We start from the raw sequence: 19,301 nt of genomic DNA, 5'->3' as shown, positions 1-19,301 counted from the left end.
TAGCGGCTGTTCCTAGAAACATATCTGTGCACCTGGATAACCTAGTAATTAAAGGCTCTGTTTTGTGGCACATCTGAGCACTCTGGCTCAGCTGTCAGCCTGCAGGGTGCAGGCCTCTGTGCTGTAGGTTTATAACTCAGGTGATGAATGTCCAGCCCTTCATGTAGCATTTGTATTCAGGAAGGATAGGAACACTCCCTCTCATCCCAGATAATGATCCTTTTAGGGGAATCTGTGATCGTTCATAGAGCAAATTTCAAAGCATGGCGCTTACTGTCTAGTGTTTCTCCCCATTTCACTGCCCTCTTCTCCAAATCATAGTTTCCCTTACAACTGAAGGACAATGGACCTTTGCCCAGTTTTACCTGTCCCTTAGAGTTAGTATCTCTTCCTTCCTTGGCATCTCCTCACTGCTTCATTTTCAAGCCTTTGCTAATTAGTTTAATTAATAATTAGGCTAATGATAAACACCTTGTCCTTAGGTTATGTTGTCAAGAAGACAGCTTTATTAGGAGTGCAATGAACTTCTTTAGGTTTGGCTTGGTTTTGCTTCCATCTTTTCCCAAAGTCCTAAAGATGGCATCAAAAGCTTAAACCTAACTAAAAAATGATTTAGCTAAAGTGTTGTTATACAGTGACCCTCTAGAGCAGTTTTTGGAGAGTTGGGAAGCAGACCGGGAGGGTTGTCCTGTCATGAGGGTTGTGGTCCTCACTACCTAGCTAAATCCCGTCTGCTTTTCAAACTTCCCCTGGACTCGGAACTGTGATTCTCCGTGCCTTAATTCGTCCCTTTTCTCTGTTAAATGACAGATTGCATGTTGCTCTTGGCATCACTGCCCTTGCCCAGGCCACTGCCCTAGTCTGAGCCCACATAAATCCTTTTCTCTCTAGCACCCCCCCTCCCCCACAGCCTTTCCTACACACTACCTGTGGTAGGTTTCTTTCTATACTGCTGCCCTGATCGGCTCCACTCCCCTGCTTGGGACTTGTCCCTGGGATCCTGCTTCTCCGTAGGGCAGGACCAGGATCTCCGACAGCCTTGTTGAAACCCTGATTGCGAGTTTCGGGTTCAGCCTGCATCACTCTGTTTCCCAACAAATGTCGGTTGCTTCCCCCAGTTTGTATTTTGTAGACGTGGTCTCTAAGAAGTAAGAAATATTGAGTATGAGTCTTTTCTATTAAATACTATAAAACTTTTTATCTTCCCCACCTTTTAAAAACTTTCATGGAAATTTTTAATTCCCTCCACACCACCCGACTGATAAACCTTTGTTACAATAAGGCCTCCTGCTGCATTCCAGGAATTTTATGACCTTAAGACAGCCTGGGTAATTAAATGAGACTGTGAGGTCTTACTCCTGCCAATGGGGAAAGGACACAAGTCCCCACACACACCCCCATCCCAACCCCCGCCAAGTGCATTTCCTGTCTTTCTGGGGGCATGCATGCATGAGTGCATGTGCCCTTGGTGTGTGACCTCTTGGTCAAGAGTAAAGTCTACCTTCAGATACTCCAGTTGGAATGATGGTCTCTTTCTTTGAGACCCAGAGTTTATTTCTAGAAAAGACACCTGTTCAGCCTGTGCCCTTCAGGGTCCAGACTTACTCTTGCCTGTCCTTGTTGATTTCCTTGTTTTGTTCTGATTGGCCAATATTCCTTGGAGTCTTTGGTCACTCGAGGGCAAGATGTCTCAGTTACTTCTGCACTGCAGTGTCCTGACATGATTATGGCTTCACAGTTTCAGCAGGGAAGGCATTGTGGAGCACTTCGTTCATGGGGCTAAAGAAGTTCGTGTTTATGTTCCCACAGACAGGAAGTAGAGAGCCAGCCAGAAACCAGGGACTAGATACACCTTGAAACACCTACCCCATCACCCACATCTGTCCACTAGGCCCCACCTTTTAAAGGTTCCACAGCCCCTCTTAAGAGAGTGACTGATTAGAGAACACAGTCAAAGCATGAGCCAATGGAGTAACACTCCAGATTCAAACCATAACATTGATCATCTCATAGCATAAAATATAGTTAGTTCAGCCTAGAGTCCCATAAGCCTTCACAGTTCCATCCTGACCAAAAGTCTGCATCTTTGCTGAGACCCAAAGCAGTCTTTTCGCTCTTAGCTCCTAAAAAATACAAAAACTATAGACTTCCAATATACAACGACACAGAGCAAACACCCCATGAAAGGGAGCAAGGGGGTGGGGACCAAAGCAAGGCCCAGAGCCAGCAGGGAAAGTATTCAATCATGTAACCCTGTGTCCAGTATGAGAGGCACATGTTGTATGATGTATGCTCCAGTGGACTTGAGGAGCCCCTGTCCTTGCCACAAGTGACACACACAGCCTCTGGCTCTGTTCTGTGCTTAAACCTTTCTTTGGCAGACAGCCTATGTTCTAGTCCTCTCCAACATCCGGGAACTCTGTTGTAACTTAGTCTTCACCTTCATAGCTTCATCTCCTGACCTCTCAGGGGTCCCCCGCAGCAAATCTGAAGCTTTTATACATTGCCTGGCTCACAAGAGTTTCTGAAAACTCTTGGTGGAAGCGGCCATGCTTCCATACTTCTAGCATTCTGCATGCCCACACAGCTAGTACCACGAGGACAACACACATTGCCGCTCTCAGCCTGAGCGGTACCTGTGCCCTCGTGCACTGTGGTCACAGTCACCTCTGAGTTCCCTTTTCCCGGTCTGTGCCCCTCTCACACCATGGCCACAGTTGCCTCTGAGTTCTGGAGAACCTGGGAAAACACTTTCTTATGCAGCTCTGTGCAAGTCAAGCACCCTAGGAAAGCTGTTTTATTGTTCTCACAGTTAGTGGCTAGTATTCATTTTTTTCCCTAGCATCCGCCATCATTTTAATTGCCAAAGTGATGTTATTTATTATCATAGCTTTAAAAATACGTTACCTTTGTATAATTATATTTTAATTATGTATTAATTAAAATATATTTAAAATATAACTATATCATTTCCTTCCCTTTCCTCCCTCCAACCTCCTGTGTATTCCCCACCTCAAAATTATGGCTTGTGCCCCCCCCCATTTTTTAGTTGTTATTGTTACACACACACACACACAGACACACACACACACACACATACCTCTAAACATAATACAACCTGCTCAAACCATTTAGTGTTAATTATATGTATATGATTTGGGGGCTGACCACTTGGTATTGAGTAATCAGTTATGGGACTCATTGGGGAACTATTTCTTCAGCTCTCAGCATGCCTTAGTTGCCTGAGTTCTTAGTATATGGGTGGGGCCCTGTGAGATATCCCCCTTTCCCGCTTCACAAGGAGCATTTTTTTTTAAAGGAAGGTCTTCAAAATGAGTTTTTGGGTTTAGACATAGATTTTATTTTTTGTTTGTTTTAACTTGGTTCTTTAGTATTGGTATGTTTGCACAGCACATGGTACAGGATCTCATGCAAGTATAAAATATAGTTGAACCACCTTCTCTCTCATACCCTCTGCTTTTCCCTAAATACCTTCATGTCATGTATATGTATATGATGGTGTGTGTGTTATGTAAATGGTGGTGATAGATATTTAAATGGTGTGTATATATAATTTGATAGTGAGATATGCAAAACCCAGGATCCAGGATTTTTTGGTGGGTGAAGTCTCTAATTCTTGAAAAGTCCACAGGGCTCCTTTTCTATTGTCCCAGTAAACATTACCTGGCTTTTCTTTACTGGTCAATCTCTTTAACGATTACCTTGTTTACAACTTTAAATAAGACCCCATTCTGGCCAAACTCTATCTTTTTTTCTCTCTCTTTCAGTAAAGCTGACTAAAAAAGCAGCTAGCAATAACCATGCAACAGCTTAAAGTTATATAGTTTCACATTTTTCTTCTCCAAATTGGTTAGTTAGCACTGTTACTGTTTAGCTCAGCTTCATTTGTTTATTTATTTTTCTGGATGTGGGAAAAGTATAGACACAGACACGTTCTTAACCAGAACGTCCTACACGTGAATTCTCATCTAATTCCTAGTGGAGCCCTTGTCCCTCTGAAAATCCACGAACAGTCCCGTCCGCAGTCCCGAGGCATTTTCATCTTCCAGACTCCCTCTGTGGTTGCTCATTAAGATTTCTTAATTTGTCTCCCGAGTCTTGCAGATCGCTCCCGCAGATCCTTCCAGCAGTGCAAGAGTCGGATTCAGTCAAAGCCACAGCACCGTTTTCCTGGTGTTCTTTTCTGTATGAGTTTTGTGTCATGAATCGGGGGAGGGGGGGCAGAAGGAAGCTCATGAACCATGTCTCATGGTTTCAGAGGGTGTCAGTCCCCCACGGTAGAAAAGGCTGATGGAGCAGCTTAGTTCATAGCAGTGGGGTTGTGTGTCATGGGCTGGACACGCCATGGCGACAGGATGCAGGGAGCTCCGGCGGAACTGGAGGCTCTCTGTCACCTTCAAAGGCCTATACCTGGTGACCTACTTCTGCCAGATAGGCTCCGCCTTTTAAGGGTCAGCAGCCTTCCAAAATAGCACCACTGGCCCGAGGACAGGCATCCAAAACATGAAGCTGCAGGGGCCATTTGAGATTCAAACCATAGCAGAAGTCTTAGGCTCCCTGTTTGCCTGTCTCAGCTGCTCCACTTAGGGCCGTGAGAGCTTCTCTGTGGAATGCAGGTGTCATCTTCACTTTTAAAGAGATGGCATTGTATTGAGAAATGCCACGGATGGTTCCGTGTCACAATGAGTAGGTGAGTGCCATGAGAGGCACCATCCTGAGCTCCGTGTTGTAAGGACAGTGTGGGGTGGCTGTGGACAGCATAGGACAGCCAGGGTGCCTGTACTTGAACTCTGGCTGCTCTTCGACCCGGCTTGCTGGGGGTGGTTTCCTGTTTTCTTTCACCAAACCTCAAGCCAGAAGTGATCTCTTGGGTTTTAGGACAGTCCTTTCTTGTGGTACTGGGCATTTCATATCGTGTTCTAATTTCCCTTAAGGCTTTCCTGGGTGTTGTAAATGGGAGGGGCCTCCCCTTTAAAACGTGAACTAGGGAGAAGGCGCTAACCTAGTAGTTGAGCTCTTCCTTACCAGTGTAGAGGGAATGTCTGAGGGGTTCCTGTGGCTCTCTGGACCCCCTGTAGTATCTCTTAGAGAATTTAGTAGCTCCTCCTGCCCCTTCGGGGGGCTAGGAACTGATACTCTGTTCGCCATCAGGACTCTCTGTACGTGGCGGTTGTATTTAGACCCCAGCAGGTGGAGACAGCTTAGAAGAAGGTGTTCAGCAGCAGATGTGCCCACCTGTCCAAGCTGCCCATAAACACTTGGAAAGACTTGCATCTGCTCACACTTATTTAGTGCTGGCGGCTGAGGTGCTGCTCGCGGAGCTGAAGGTTCTCGCGGACTGTGTTTCAGTTTGTGATGAGAGGGAGCAGTAGCTGTAGGGGATCCTCATGGAAGGATGGAGGGGTTCGTGGAAGTAAAATTGAGCCACCTGTCGTTTCCTCCCAAGCTGACAGGATCACCCTCTGTTCTGTTGGTGAATACAGTTGGAGTATGCAAGGTGGCGGCCTTGTCCTGGTGTCCCCTCCCTCCAGCTGTCTGGCAGTGCACGTACCTATAAATCTGTGAGCAGCTTTTTTTTTTTTTTTTTTTTAATCCATCTTCTTTCCCCAAGATTCCATTCATGGCCATGTTATCTTAGTCTCGCTTCTCCAAAGCCGCCTTGGTTCTTCAAGGGAACAGCTGGCTTACATTAGCACATTGACAAATTCTGCCCCTCTTCCTTCAGCTGCTACTCACTGCACAGCAGTTTGTATTTTTGAATTTACATCTAACCGACGAATAGTAATTGCATGTATCGATGGTGCACAGTAGGGAAAATAGACTCACAGAACCTCTTCTGCAGTATCATGGCCTTCATTCATTATAGTGTATTATCTACCTGAGAATCGCTAGGGCGGGAGATTTTAAGTGTTTGTACCGCAAATAAATAGCAAGCTTCGGGAAAGAAAAATAGGCATGTTGATTAGCGTCATTTGGCTGCAGCATGCACCTCTATAAAGACAACATGCTGTGGGCTTCTTGTTAACATCCTGCTTGCCCCTGTCCTTCCCAATAGGGTACTGATGGTGCTCGAAGATCAGCGCTTCTCGACAATGACAAGCTCTTGGTGTACATCTACGATGATGTCAGAACACTGTACGAAGGCTTCCAGAGGGGCCTTCAGGTGTCAAGTAAGCCCGTAGCTGCTTTGTCGTGACTGACACTTTGCTGTTGTTTCTCATGAGGAATGAGCAGCCTTCCTTGCAGAAAGGCACATCTGCCAGTCTTCCATATACCCAGCATTGTCCCTGTCCTGTCTCCTGTAACTTGTTAGAGCCGATCTCAAAGCTCGTAGGACCCTTCAGATGTCCTCCATCACCAAATACGGCCTATATTTGATGGAGAATCACATGTACTGGGCTCCGATGTTTCCTGTGGTTTTTTTTTTTTAATATTTAATTGGCCCTGGTCCATCATTTTTTGAATGTATTGGGCCACTGACATACATATTTTGAGAGAACTACTAACTTTCCAGGGAAGCTGTACCCCATCAGAAACACCGTCGAGAACCCCTGCTATCCAAATGCCTGCCTCCATTACAGCCTCTGCCCAGCTTTCCACCTTGAGTCAGCTCTCAGGTGACAGCACGGCTGGTCCCTCCCCGTGTGTCTTCATGCACTTCCTTTCTCTGTCATAAGTCTGCTCTCCCCAACCTCTCCGGTGTTCTTGACATGCAGGTACCTTGAACACCCTGTTACATTCGCTGTTTCTATAAACATCTTCCTGGTCCTGTCCCAGTGGGGCACCTCCCCCTTTTCCTCTCAGCATCTCACATCTGCTTCGGCGGCGATAACCCCTCACCGTACACAGCTACTCGACTGGCATGCCTTGCCTTTTGCCCTCCAGCCTGTGCTCCTTAAGAACATGCCCTTCTGTTTTGCTCTCCCCACGGCACTGACCCAGGACCTGTCCACAGTAGGTACTCAATTAGTGTGTTGTCCATGAAGGACCTGTCCACAGTAGGTGCTCAATTAGTGTGTTGTCCATGAAGGACCTGTCCACAGTAGGTGCTCAATTAGTGTGTTGTCCATGAAGGACCTGACCACAGTAGGTATTCAATTAGTGTACTGTCCATGAAGGACCTGACCACAGTAGGTACTCAATTAGTGTACTGCCCATGAAGGACCTGTCCATAGTAGGTACTCAATTAGTATATTGTCCATGAAGCAACACTCTTTTTAAGGATTACTTTTTGCTTTTTTCATGATTCGTTATAGAAATGGATCTTAAGATCCATACGTCAGCTTCTGGTTTTTGCCACTGGTAGCCAGATTGTAGTCTTAGCCAGGAATCGGGGGAGATTGCCCCTCTGTGCCCCATAAGACATGTGTGCACTCGAGAAGTACCTGCTGTTTATTGCTCTCACTGGTGCAGTCTGATTACTCAGCCCATTGTGTTCGGCCAAATGTTCCTATAAAAGACTCATTAGCCCATTGTAAAGAGAAAGCAAACTTCCTTGTGTATCATTGACTGCATGAACCTTTTGAAGTTAGCATCAAGATCTGAGTTTATCAGTGACAGGAAATCTCCCTGAGGTAGAGCAGGCCAGCATCAAGCTCCATGAAAAAATATGTGTTGTAAGTTATGTACACCCTTTCCTCTATAAAGACAGCGTGCGGTGTACCTAGAAGTATGGGGCTTACTTACACTGTACCTCTGACTCTTAGACAACTTTTTGTTCTGTTGTCTCTTGTCTGATTGGAAATTGAGTGATCCTCAATAGATCACAGGAAAAAGAAATGTAAGCTTTCTTAATATGCATTGATTAAAGGTAGCTGCTTTTTGTGTCAATGTTTCCTTTTTCCTCCAAGAAACATTTTATCCTAAACATTAGTGTTCTTAAGCTCTCTCAGGATTAAAATACTATAGAGGAGCAAGGCCCAGCATTTGCCTAGATGGTCAGAAGTTTGTTCATCGGCAGGAGAAGCTAGCCTAGAGCTTTTTAAACCTAATTTTAATTTAATTTTTTAAATTATTTTTGTTGTCTGTTTTGCCTGTGCACCCTTTACATGAAGTGCTCATAGAAGCCAGAAGGGGGCGTCAGACCTCCTGGAACTGGAGTTAAGAGATGAACTTTGGGGGCTGAGAATTGAGCCTGGGTCCTCTGGAAGAGCAGTCAGTGCTTTTAAATGCTAAGCCATTTCTCTCACCCCCACCCCTTAAACCTGATGTTTTTAAGATGCACCTAGTTGTGTGTTAGTGTCCTCTGGGGACACTTTTTAAATATACTAAAGCCATCCAGTTATATCAGATTTTGGCAGCAGGGCCTGGGTATGGATGGTTTTCAAGTTTGCAGGTAAGCTGCTGCTTAGCCACAGTTTTAGAGCTGGGATCAGTGTGCTGTGCCCATAAACAGCCAAACAGTAAGTACTTTAGGTGTTTGGGGCCATATAATCTCTGCAGCTTCAGATGTAGGTGGATGAGTTGATAAGGCTGTGATCTACTAACACTGTTTACAAAAACAGCCACCGGTTCATTGTGGCCCTTGGCTGCAATTTGCCTGTCTTAGCTCTTGAGGAACAAAATGGCATCAGTTCCTGTAGCTGAGGGGTCTTCCATCTGAGAAACAGAGCTGCTGACCCTCCCGTGTCCCCTGAACCTTGGCTATAGTGCTGTAAACTGAAGCAAGTCTGGAAGGACCATTTTTGTCAGCTCTGTTACTAGGGAACGGTCAGCGAGCCAGCTCACGCCATCTCATTCTCTTGACATCTAACTGACACTTGAATCCATTGGTGTGCCATGCTTCTCTAGGCGATAGGACCAGGCTTGTCACAGCCCCTAGCAAAACCATTCTTTGTCTACCTTGCCAGTCCTCCCATGTCCCCACACCAGATCAGAACACCTTTACAGATTCAGACTGGGACTAGTGAACCTAGACATTGTGGTAGCTTCACTTTCCTTCCCTTCCTCCCCCTGGAGTGGGAGATGGGAGCAGGGCTGGGGCAGGGCGCAGGAAGCAGCCAGGGCAGGATGTTACCCTCAGGGATATCCCCAATGCTTCCATCATGTTACAAGCACATGGAGGGATTAACCCAGTCATTAGGTCAGAACCCTCAGGCCTCCATCACTTCTCAAAAGCCAAAGCCAGTCAGGAGGGACCTGCGCCTCCAACGCACGGCTCTTGGGGAAGCGTTTCATTCTGAGTCGGAAGGCTTGAAGCTTCACCAGAGTGGCTACCTCTTCTGAACACAGTAGTGTGTAGCTACACTCAGCCACTGGCTTGAAGGAAAAAGTCACAGGCTAAATGTTCTTGGAAGTCATTGTAAGCGTGTGGCGGTGCACACCTCTAACACCAGCACTCTGGAGGCAGAGGCAGGTAGAGCTCAGTGAGTTCTAGGACAGCCAGAGCCATGTGGTAGAGAGACCTTGTCTCCAAAAACCCAAACCCAACAACAAAAGAGTCGGTCATATTACTATCTGCCTTTCTCCTCTGTTTATCTCCAACCCCCTTGTTTTTAAGAAGCAGAGCAAATAAAAACATAAAAATCACTTCATACTGGGCGGGGGGCATTTCTAATCTGAACTCACCATTTCTACTTTGAAGACTAGAGTCTACTTGATATTTTAAGGAATAAAGAGAAAAGCCAATAAAATGCAGGGATAGTTAAAGGTCAACGCCATCTATCTTTTGCTTCATCTTTGTTTTTTCTTTTTGTAGACAATGGCCCTTGCTTAGGTTCTAGAAAGCCAAACCAGCCCTATGAATGGATTTCCTACAAGCAGGTGAGTTCTGTCGCTCTGATAGCTCTCCTCACGTCTGTGACCAAATAATCAATGTAAGCAACCAAATGGAGAAGAGATCAATTTGAGCTCGGGTGTGGGGGTGCTCGGTTCTTGTGAGGGAGGTGTGGTGCCTGGCTGTGCAGGTGGATTATATAGCTTGTTAACATCTTAGCAACTCTGAAAGCCAAGCCCAGTCTGAAGCAGGCCTAGCCTAAACCCAAGGCCAGTTCCTGTGACCCTACATCCGCCAGCTAGGCCCCATGTCCGAAAGGTTCTGCCTCTTCCCAGAGTCCTGCCCAAAGCTAGGGGCCAAGTGTTCAAACACATGAACCTGTGGGGTCCATTTCAGACTCCAGTGGTACGAATGGCTCTGTAGATTGGTTCAGCACACTAGTGAAAGATTGCTGGGCCAGGCAACAGGCTGCACCTCAGAAATTCCACTGAGCATCTATGGAAAAACAGAGCATAGAAAATCCCGGGAAACTCTAACTTAGAGATTGGAAGCACTTGATTGGCAACCTATATGGATTTATTGGGAAGTGTAACTTTTCAGATAATTTTAGAAATCTCCAGAAGCAAATGCTCCCCCTACCCCTATCCCTGGCTTAGGATGACTCATCTTTGCCTGAGGAGTGCTAGGAAACTGAGAAACCCCAATTTGGAGTGTCCCCCTATTTTATAGATGAGGAAAACATGCCCCGTGAAAAGGTGCAACTTGCCTTCATACAGTGTGAGTGGCGAAAGCAAGACCAAAGTCAGGTGTGCTGTGGGCAAGTTGGCATCTGTTCATCGATCCTCAGAACTGTCCTTGGCCAGCTCTCTAGGGTGTGACATTTAACCCCTTGGCAGGCATAGGGATGAGCCCAGGTGTTCAGAGAAGACCCCTCTCTGTCTGCATACAGTGTAAGCTAGGATCTGGCTGTGCTCAGACTTGCCTTTGCCCACCAGCAGCTGTAGCTGTCTCAGTCAGTTTGTAAGTAGTGGGTCGCAGAGCAGGAAGACGTCACCCCTTAATTTTTTATTCTCGTTATGGCTGCACAGAATCAAGCTGTTCTGTGCCTCGGGATGGGCAGGCGCAGCTGCGCGCACAGTTTAGCTGCCTTCCTTTTTCCTACACAGCTGTCCAGGAAATGGCTTTCTGTCCCTGGGCTCCACTGCTGCTTGTTCTGGGGCCAGGTAATCCTCTGGCGCTCAGGAACACAAACTGACTTCCCCCTCTTTGTTTTTAGTAGTTGTCTGAGGGTGTGGACATGGAGGGAGTTGTCCTCTGGAGCCACAAACCCCAGCCTGGGAGGAGTACCTGTCAGAGCTTCTTGGCTTGAAGCCCTGGATTTGTCCTCTTCTGTCTTCAGAAGGTGGACGAGAATGCCCAACACTTTGCTTAGGTAGTATTTGTCTCTCAAGAGAGACAAGAGAGATCAGCTTTTAATACCTTGTCTGGACAGAGCTGGGAGCTCACGTGACCAGAGGGATTTCCCACTTTCTGTTTGACTTTACCAAAGCCTAAACCAGTTTCTATCCAGTTTTTTTTTTTTCATTAGTCAGTCTCATATCTGTGCTCCCAGCATTGGTAAAGTTGGGGCAGGAGGATTATTATGAGTTCCTGGCCAGCTTGGATACATACTGAGGCCGAGTCCAGCTCTGGGCTGCAGAGTTAGACCACCTCAAAACACTAAGAAAGTTGCTTCCAGAGTCCCTATAACAAGACCATGTGTTGGGCACAGGGCACAGGGCACTGAGCGGCAGCCCTCAGGCCCCAGAGATTACCCTAGGGCTCCCTGCGTTATTTCTGTCATTGTTGGCCAGAAGAAGAAAGGCGTCTGTTGCCAACTGGTGTTCAGGACTCACTGAAAGTCCCCGGAGTTTCTGAAGATGTTGCCGGAGGCTTGGCAAAGGCACAGAGCTGGATGGCACTGAAGCCAGCTTTGGCTTTGTAGAGATATTTATCTCATTTTACTTTTTACTCATCTAACAAGCCTGACTTTTAGGAAAGTAAGAATCTTTTTGAGATTTTTTTTTTTAAAGAACAAAATGGACCATCTTTCTAGAAACATAAATGTATGCGTACTGTCCCATGGAGCCCTGCGAGCAATTGCAGGCATTTCTCTGATTTCAGTCCCTGACAGTCAACGTAGACTTGTGAACTGGCCGAGAATAGAAGACACTGAGCCATCCGGCTGTCACCTGGCCAGCATCACTCTGTGTCCCTTAGGCCTGGCAAAGTGTTGTGTACCAGAACTGACGGGATTCCTAACAAGGCTGGCATGGCTGTTTTTCCTATATGCACGCTATGCCTTCAGCCTTCAGAATACTCTCGAGGATAAAGAACTCCGCGTTTTAAGGTCTTTTTTTTTTTTTTTTTTTTTTTTTTTTTTNTGGTGTTTTGAGACAGGGTTTCTCTGAGTAGCCCTGGCTGTCTTAGAACTCGCTCTATAGACCAGGCTGGCCCCAAACTTGTGGAGATCTGCCTGCCTCTACCTCCCAAGTGCTGAGATTACCACCACCACCTGGCCTAATGTTTTAAGGTTAAACTTATTAAAAATGCCTGTAGAGTAGGAGTGGTGAGAGGGTAGCCATGGATGTGTCTCCTGCGTCTCGTGGCTGGCTTTACTTGGTCTCACGGTGTTGGTTCTCCTTTGCCTTCACCGCTCATCAACACAGCCGACACTGCCCTAGGCGCGGTCCCTTTCTCATCCTTGTAATATTCGTCAGCTACCCTAGCTGTCATTTCCTGGGAAATATTCTCATTTGCTTCACCACCCAGTAGGTTTTATTACCCCCCTCCCCCGGCTTTATTCAACTTTAGGTGATTTTGAAATGTGTATCTTTGCATATAATGCCTTTAAAAATCTCCTCGTAAGATTGTATTATTTACCAAAATGAAGTTCTCAAGAATGGGATTGTAGATGAAAACTTTAGCCTTAGCCAGCAGTGCTTTTAATTCCAGCACACGGGAGGCAGAGGCAGGTGGATCTCTAGAAGTTCGAGGCCAGCCTGTTTCTACACAGTGAGTTCCAGGACAGTTGGGGCTACACTGAGAAACCCTGTCTTGAAAAACAAAGCAAACAAACAAACAAATAAAAGCTTAGTCTTTTTTTTTTCTTTTGTAAAAGCTGTTTCTAATGACAGGTTTTGAGGGGTTTGGTCACTTTTCAAAGTTATAAATGAAGGAAAGTCTAGCCAGGCTTCTTGATACATACCTGTGATTCCCCCCAGCTGGAAAGGTAGGACTCTGAACTTGAGGCTAGCCTGAACCAGCTGGAGAAGTCAAGTACTGGGGACAAGGTCATTTTAGAATGCTTGCCTAGTGTGTGCACGCCCCTAGGTTCCCCTCAGCAGTACAAACCAGCAACAGCCTCCCCCAAAGAAAGGAAAATGTCTCTGTACGCTCATTTTGTAACACTAGAATAGAAACGTACACACATAGAAAGCCCTGATTTGTAGTCATCTGGGACCTGCAAACAGAATCATTTGCTTTGCAGGAGTCCTGTACCCAGGTCCATTAATGCTGTGTGGGTGAATAAGACCTTGTGTTGTGCAAACAGTTTTTAAAAAGGGCTAGCTCCCCTTCTCTGAACAGCTCTGCTTGCAGCCGACACACTCCTGTCACCTGGTGAGCCCCTACGGGCCTTGCCGTGAGACCGCTCCTCTTTGCTAATGTCTGCCTCCTCTTCCTGCAGGTTGCAGAACTGGCTGAGTGCATAGGCTCCGCACTGATCCAGAAGGGGTTCAAGGCCTCCCCAGAGCAGTTCATCGGCATCTTTTCTCAAAATAGACCTGAGGTAGTAACCACGATTTCTTTGCCATACAGGGCTCTCACTGTTCTCCGTGATTTTCACGCCTGTAGCTGCTGGGGACTAGATTTTGTTGTCTGTTTTCTGCTGGGAATAGGGCTTTGTGGCTTTTCCTTAGAAAGTTATAGGTTTAAAAACCTAAACCGAGAATTTCTTAAGCTTTCAAGAGAAAAAGAAAATCATTTGCCCCCTCCCCATAATTTGTTTGTATGTTTACGTTTTTATTAATTCAGGTCATCAAACAAAATCCTTAGGGAAAAAAATGTCAAATCAGAAGTCCCTTCCCTTCAAGTACCTCTGTGACTGGATAAAAGGCATTAATAAATTATTAATAAATTAGAGTAGGAATTGTGGATATATTTTTGTTAGTAGCAAACTTTTCTTCCTGAAAGGGCTTAACTTTTCTTCTGGTCAAATTTCCAAACTTAAAATACCGTGAAATGCCCACTCTGAGCTGGCTTTGGTGGTGACATACTGCTGTTCTTTGGCTACGAGGCTCACACTTAGTACTTCAGAAAAGTGACTTGAGGGGCTGGAGCGGTGGCTCAGTGGTTAAGAGCACACACTGCTCTTCTAGAGGACCAGAGTTCGATTCCCAGCACCCACATCAAGTGGCTTAGAAACATTCTAAGTCTAACTCCAGGTGAGTCCAACTCCTTGGGTCTCCACTGGCACCCACACATGCACGTGCGTGTGGACACACACACACACACACTTAAACGTAATTGAAGTGGGAAGTCCCACATAGACACTGCTTGTGCTCTAACTCTATTGTGTCAGCCGCAGCTGCCTTGGAAAAACTCAAGCCTCAGATTTACTTGTACATCTGCTGTGTCCAGAAAGGCATCCTGGTTCTGCTCTCCCTGTGTGTGTTCCTGTTTGCATTAGTTAAAATGTCTTCTTACATTGAATCTCATTATCTGCCAAGAAATAGCATCGTCCACAGCTGGCCTGCCCTTAGTCTCATGGAAGATTTGGTTTTCTTTCATATCTCAGAAACATATCCAAAAAGCTTACTTCAGTAGAATTTTTATCACCCACAAACAAACCCCTTATCTCAAGGAATAGATGCTTTCTCTCAAATCTAAGTGTGGATGCAGGGAAGGATCATGGGAGGTCGGCCAGGAAGTGTTTTCTGGACAGAGCCCCCAAGTGGTGTCTTGGAGGAAATTCTAAAATCACAGACATAGTTCCAGATCCATGTCACATACATGTGACCCAGTGGCTCCTCGCCCACAGAAGCTGTATGCTTTTCAGTGCAGTGATAGCATCCTGTGGTGTCCTTTGAAAAGTGCAGCTGGGATGAAGGGGTGTCTTGAGGAGTTGTGAGTGAGAAAGAAGAGAGGCTGGGCCGCCCACATGTCTGGGAGCTCATGAGTTACTGTGCAGCCGAGGCTAGTGGCAAGGGAAACGGTTATCAGCTCACCGCTTTCCCTGGCCACCTTACTAGGGAGGCTTGTTCTCAAGACAACGTTCCTCTCTGATAGGCACGTGTTCTTCCTCCCTGGCTCCCAGGCCACACTACACGCTGCTGTGAGATTGATGTTCCTCAAACCCCACAGCCATTGTGCTGTCCAGAATACTTTCGTAGTTCTGTGCGGTGCAGTAGAGCCAGACCCTGTGGCTCAGGCTCCCTCCAGTCCACCCCTGCCACGAGGCTTCTCTCCAGCCTGCTTGCTCACTGGTCTCCCAGCCTATTGTGACTCTGTCACGACAGATACGCTAGGGTTTCTTCCTGCCAAGCCATCTAGAAGCTGCAGCAAGTCGCCACTCTCTAAGCCAGTCTTGTCTTTTACTAGGCCTGACCTCACACACTTGCCTCTCTTCTTTAGGCAGACTGCAGTTTGATTTTAAGAAGGGGCAGATTTTGTAGGCTAACTTAAAAACTTAAGAAGATTGCAAGAATAGAGAAGCTAAAAAGGAGGAGCGAGTGTTTGTTTTGAACCCTCTTGGTTCCCGATGCACAGTGGTAGACAGACAGATCTTAACTTTGTTGCCGTACATGCTTCTGATTTGACTTTTGAAACACTGCCCTTTGCAATGATTCTGGTAACACGCCGTGTTTTCTTTCCATGACTGTGTTTAGTGGGTGATCATCGAACAGGGATGCTTTACTTACTCGATGGTGATTGTTCCACTCTACGATACCCTTGGAACCGAAGCCATCACCTACATAGTGAACAAAGGTATGTCCTTGATCTTGGGGTGACCATTGTCTTGGTTATGGGTTTCGCTCTGGTGACTTTACATTCTAAGATCAGCTTGGAGGGGGATGTTACAGTCAAATCTGTATCACCCCAGCATCTTAGTATCCATGTGTCGTATATATTGTCATCAAGCTCTTGACGTCCTGGGGCTCATTTCTTATCCCCTCTTCATTTACAGCTGAGCTCTCTGTGATTTTTGCTGACAATCCAGAAAAGGCCAAACTCTTGTTAGAAGGTGTAGAAAATAAGCTAACTCCTTGCCTTAAAATCATTGTCATCATGGACTCCTACGGCAGTGATCTAGTGGAACGAGGCAGAAAGTGTGGGGTGGAGATCATCAGCCTGAAGGCCCTGGAGGTGAGTCCTTCCACATATGCCCACTTCTCTGAAGGGTTGGATGTGGTACCCAGTGCTGGTCAGCCATGGTAAAGATACAGGACAAAATCCCCATCCTCCCACTAAACAAAGATTTGGGTTGCACGCACAGAGTTCCTTGTCTGTTCTGCTTGGCTTGGTTTTTAAAGATGGTCTCACCCCATAGCTGAGACTGGTCTCAGCTCACTATGGAGCCCAGATTAGCCATGAGCTTGTAGCCATTTTCTTGCCTTAGGCTCTCCAGTGCTGGGTCATAAGCAAAGGAACTCATCGCTTGTCCCAGTTAAGTTTCTGTTGCTGTGTTAAAAACCATAGCCAAGGCCGAGCAGTGGTGGTACACACCTTTAATCTCAGCACTTGGAAGGCAGAGGCAGGTGGGTCTCTGTGAGTTCGAGGCCAGCCTGGTCTACAAAGTGAGTTCCAGAACAGCCAGGGCTGTTACACAGAGAAACCCTGTCTTGGGGGGGGGGGGGGTTAAGCAACTTGGGGAGGAAAGGTTTTATTTGGCTTACATCAGGGCAAGAGAACCTTGTAGAAACTGCCAACTAGCTTGTTCCCCATGGCTTGCTCAGTTGGTTTGTTTATACGTCCTGCCCAGGGATGGTACCATCTGCAGTGAGCTGGGCCCTCTCATATCAATCATTAATCAAGAGAATGTCACCACAGACTTGTCTATAGACAATCTGATGGGGGCATCTTCTCAACTGAAGTCCCGTCCTCCCAGATGGTCCTGGCTTGTGACAAGTTGACAAAACTGACCAGCACAGTAACATGCCCAGTGCCCAGTGTTAATATATCACAAAAGGAGCTGTGGTACTCACATTTATCCTTGGCACCAGTGAGCCATGCCAGTAAACACTGGCACTAGAACTTCAACCGCACGCGGGTGGAAGTTTCTAGCTTGTCTCTTGTGTATACTCTTTGGTCTTGACTGGCGTTTACTGATTGGTCTCTGAAACCAAGCCAGATACAGATTGTCTCATCATTTATCTGTTGTCTGTCTGTTTGTTCCCCCCCCCCCCGTGTGTGTGTGTGTGTGTGTGTGTGTGTGTGTGTGTGTGTGTGACACAGGCATAGAGACCAGAGGACAGCTTACTGGAGCTGATTCTCTCCACCTTGTGGGGGTGGGGGATTACCCTCAGGAAACCAGTCTTGACAGCGAGTGCCTTTACTAACAGACCCTCTCGCCCTCCCTCCTCATTCCCTTCCTCCAGCTTTTTTAACACAGATTTTTGCTTGGTTTCTGTCCTAATCAGGTTTATTATTACTGTGATGAAACACCATGACCAAAAACAAGCTGGGGAGGAAAGGTTTATATTTCCACATCACTGCTCATCACTGAAAGAAGTCAGGGCAGGAACCTGGGGATGGCAGCTGATACCAAGGCCATAGAGGAGTGCTGTGTACTTATTTGCCCTCCATGGCTTGCTCAGTCTGTTTTCTTATAGAACCCAAGACCACTGGCCCAGAGATGGCACCACCCACAATGGGTTGGGCCTTCCTCCATCAATCACTGATTAAGGAAATGCCTACAGGCTTGCCTGCAGCCTGGTCTTCTGGAGGCATTTCTTAATTGAGGCTCCCTCCTCTCAGATGACTTTAGTTTGTGTCCCATTGACATGAAACCAACTGGCCCAGCTCATTTATGTTTCTTTTTGTTGCTATTTTCAGTATGGTTTATTTTCAGCGTAAGCTCAACATTAATGGTAAACATTCTAGGAGTATCAGTGGGGTGCATAGGATCTGACCCCAACACTGCTCTGTCTTAGGTTAGGAAGCAAGAAAGCTAAAAGGAGGCCCCTTGTCCACATGCATCCAAGAGGAAGCTGCACTGTTGCTGCAGATACAAATATTTTTGAGATCTGTTATAAATAGGTTTTGATTTTTAATGTCTACTCCTCCTCCTCCTACAGAGAATTAGAGGTTATAGAGCAGGGTCCGTGGGACCTTTCCCAAGGAACCAGTAGTCAGAGGGAAACTCACTATTCCAACACCAACATGCCACTGTGTGCACATTTACATATTCACACGCAGTGTACTGAATGACTCCATATGCATTTTTGCCTCGGCTTCATTTTTTAAATTAGAGTTTATCTAGCTTTTTACCGACATTTTCTACTGGCATGTTTTCGTAATTTGTAGTCTCCGTGTGTGCTATTGAAACATCCGTTCCCACCTGCCATTCTGTCCCCTCCTCCAAAAGGCACACTCACTGTTGTTCTTTCCTTTTGTCTTTTTTTAACCACAGCACGAGGGAGAGATAATTTTAAAATTAAAACATGACTTTGATGATTGAATGGCAATTGTAGTATGGAGTTTGTATTAAAATCTTGTTTCACACACACTGACCTGCTTAATGTAATTTATGCATTTTAGACATTTTTGTGAATAAAACTGAGAAGAAAAGAATTTAAAGTTTGCATTATGGTTGGTTGTGAGGTCATTTTAATTAATATATACTTATATTAATGCATATATTAGCAGAATCAAGGTAGGATATAGGCATTTTGGAATGTTTGCGTCTTGTGTCTTTTAATATGAACATTTCAGACGTACACACTGTTGAGTAATACAACATATCCCCTTCTTCCTACTAAATAGTCTATGGTTACAGGTTTAACACATCTGCCTCAGCATTACTTTACCCAGTATTCACCAACCCATCTATATTTTTTATTAGGTAACAAATTTCATTACTCATAAATATTCCAATATGCTTGTCACTCACTAGAACTCAGTTTTACTCATTTTTAACCTAAAAGGACCACTTTTAAAAGTAATTGTTTGAATTTTTTTCTAAGAAATAGCAAGACAGACCTAAGTCTCTGAGCTATCACCCCAAATAATGTACCAGTGGAGGTCATGTTGGCTTTCCTAATTTAAAAGCAAATTGCTTGTGACTATGGCTTTATCTCACTCCACATCAGCTGAAGGTTCTAGAAGTCCTTTAAGAACTTTGAACAGATGAGCTTGGCATGGTGGTACATGCTTGTAGTTCCAGCACTTGGGAAGAGGAAGTAGAAGGATCATTTCAAAGTCATCTTCAGCTCCCTAGCTATTTCGAGGTCAGCCTGCCCTACACGAGTAAGTTGTTGCTACCTCAACAACAACAGCAGCAGCAGCAAAATGGAGAAAAGTTTGC

General features: G+C 45.8%; 1 protein-coding gene across 3 annotated transcripts in view; it reads left to right on the top strand.

The window, feature by feature from the left end:
* The window catches only part of Acsl1 (acyl-CoA synthetase long chain family member 1), a 69,242-nt gene that overhangs the window by 30,664 nt on the left and 19,277 nt on the right, over positions 1-19,301 (top strand). For all 3 annotated transcript variants that reach the window (XM_050147199.1, XM_050147201.1, XM_050147200.1), the window contains exons 3-7: positions 6,077-6,191; positions 9,719-9,783; positions 13,464-13,565; positions 15,664-15,763; positions 15,963-16,141. In XM_050147199.1, the coding sequence (XP_050003156.1) occupies positions 6,077-6,191; positions 9,719-9,783; positions 13,464-13,565; positions 15,664-15,763; positions 15,963-16,141 (561 nt within the window). The remainder of the gene's footprint in view (positions 1-6,076; positions 6,192-9,718; positions 9,784-13,463; positions 13,566-15,663; positions 15,764-15,962; positions 16,142-19,301) is intronic.

Source organism: Alexandromys fortis, unplaced genomic scaffold (genome assembly GCF_014885135.2).
Source record: "Alexandromys fortis isolate MF-2015 unplaced genomic scaffold, M_Fortis_MF-2015_v1.1 scaffold_32, whole genome shotgun sequence".
NCBI classification, from domain to species: domain Eukaryota; kingdom Metazoa; phylum Chordata; class Mammalia; order Rodentia; family Cricetidae; genus Alexandromys; species Alexandromys fortis.
This window is presented reverse-complemented; position numbering and strand designations above follow the sequence as displayed.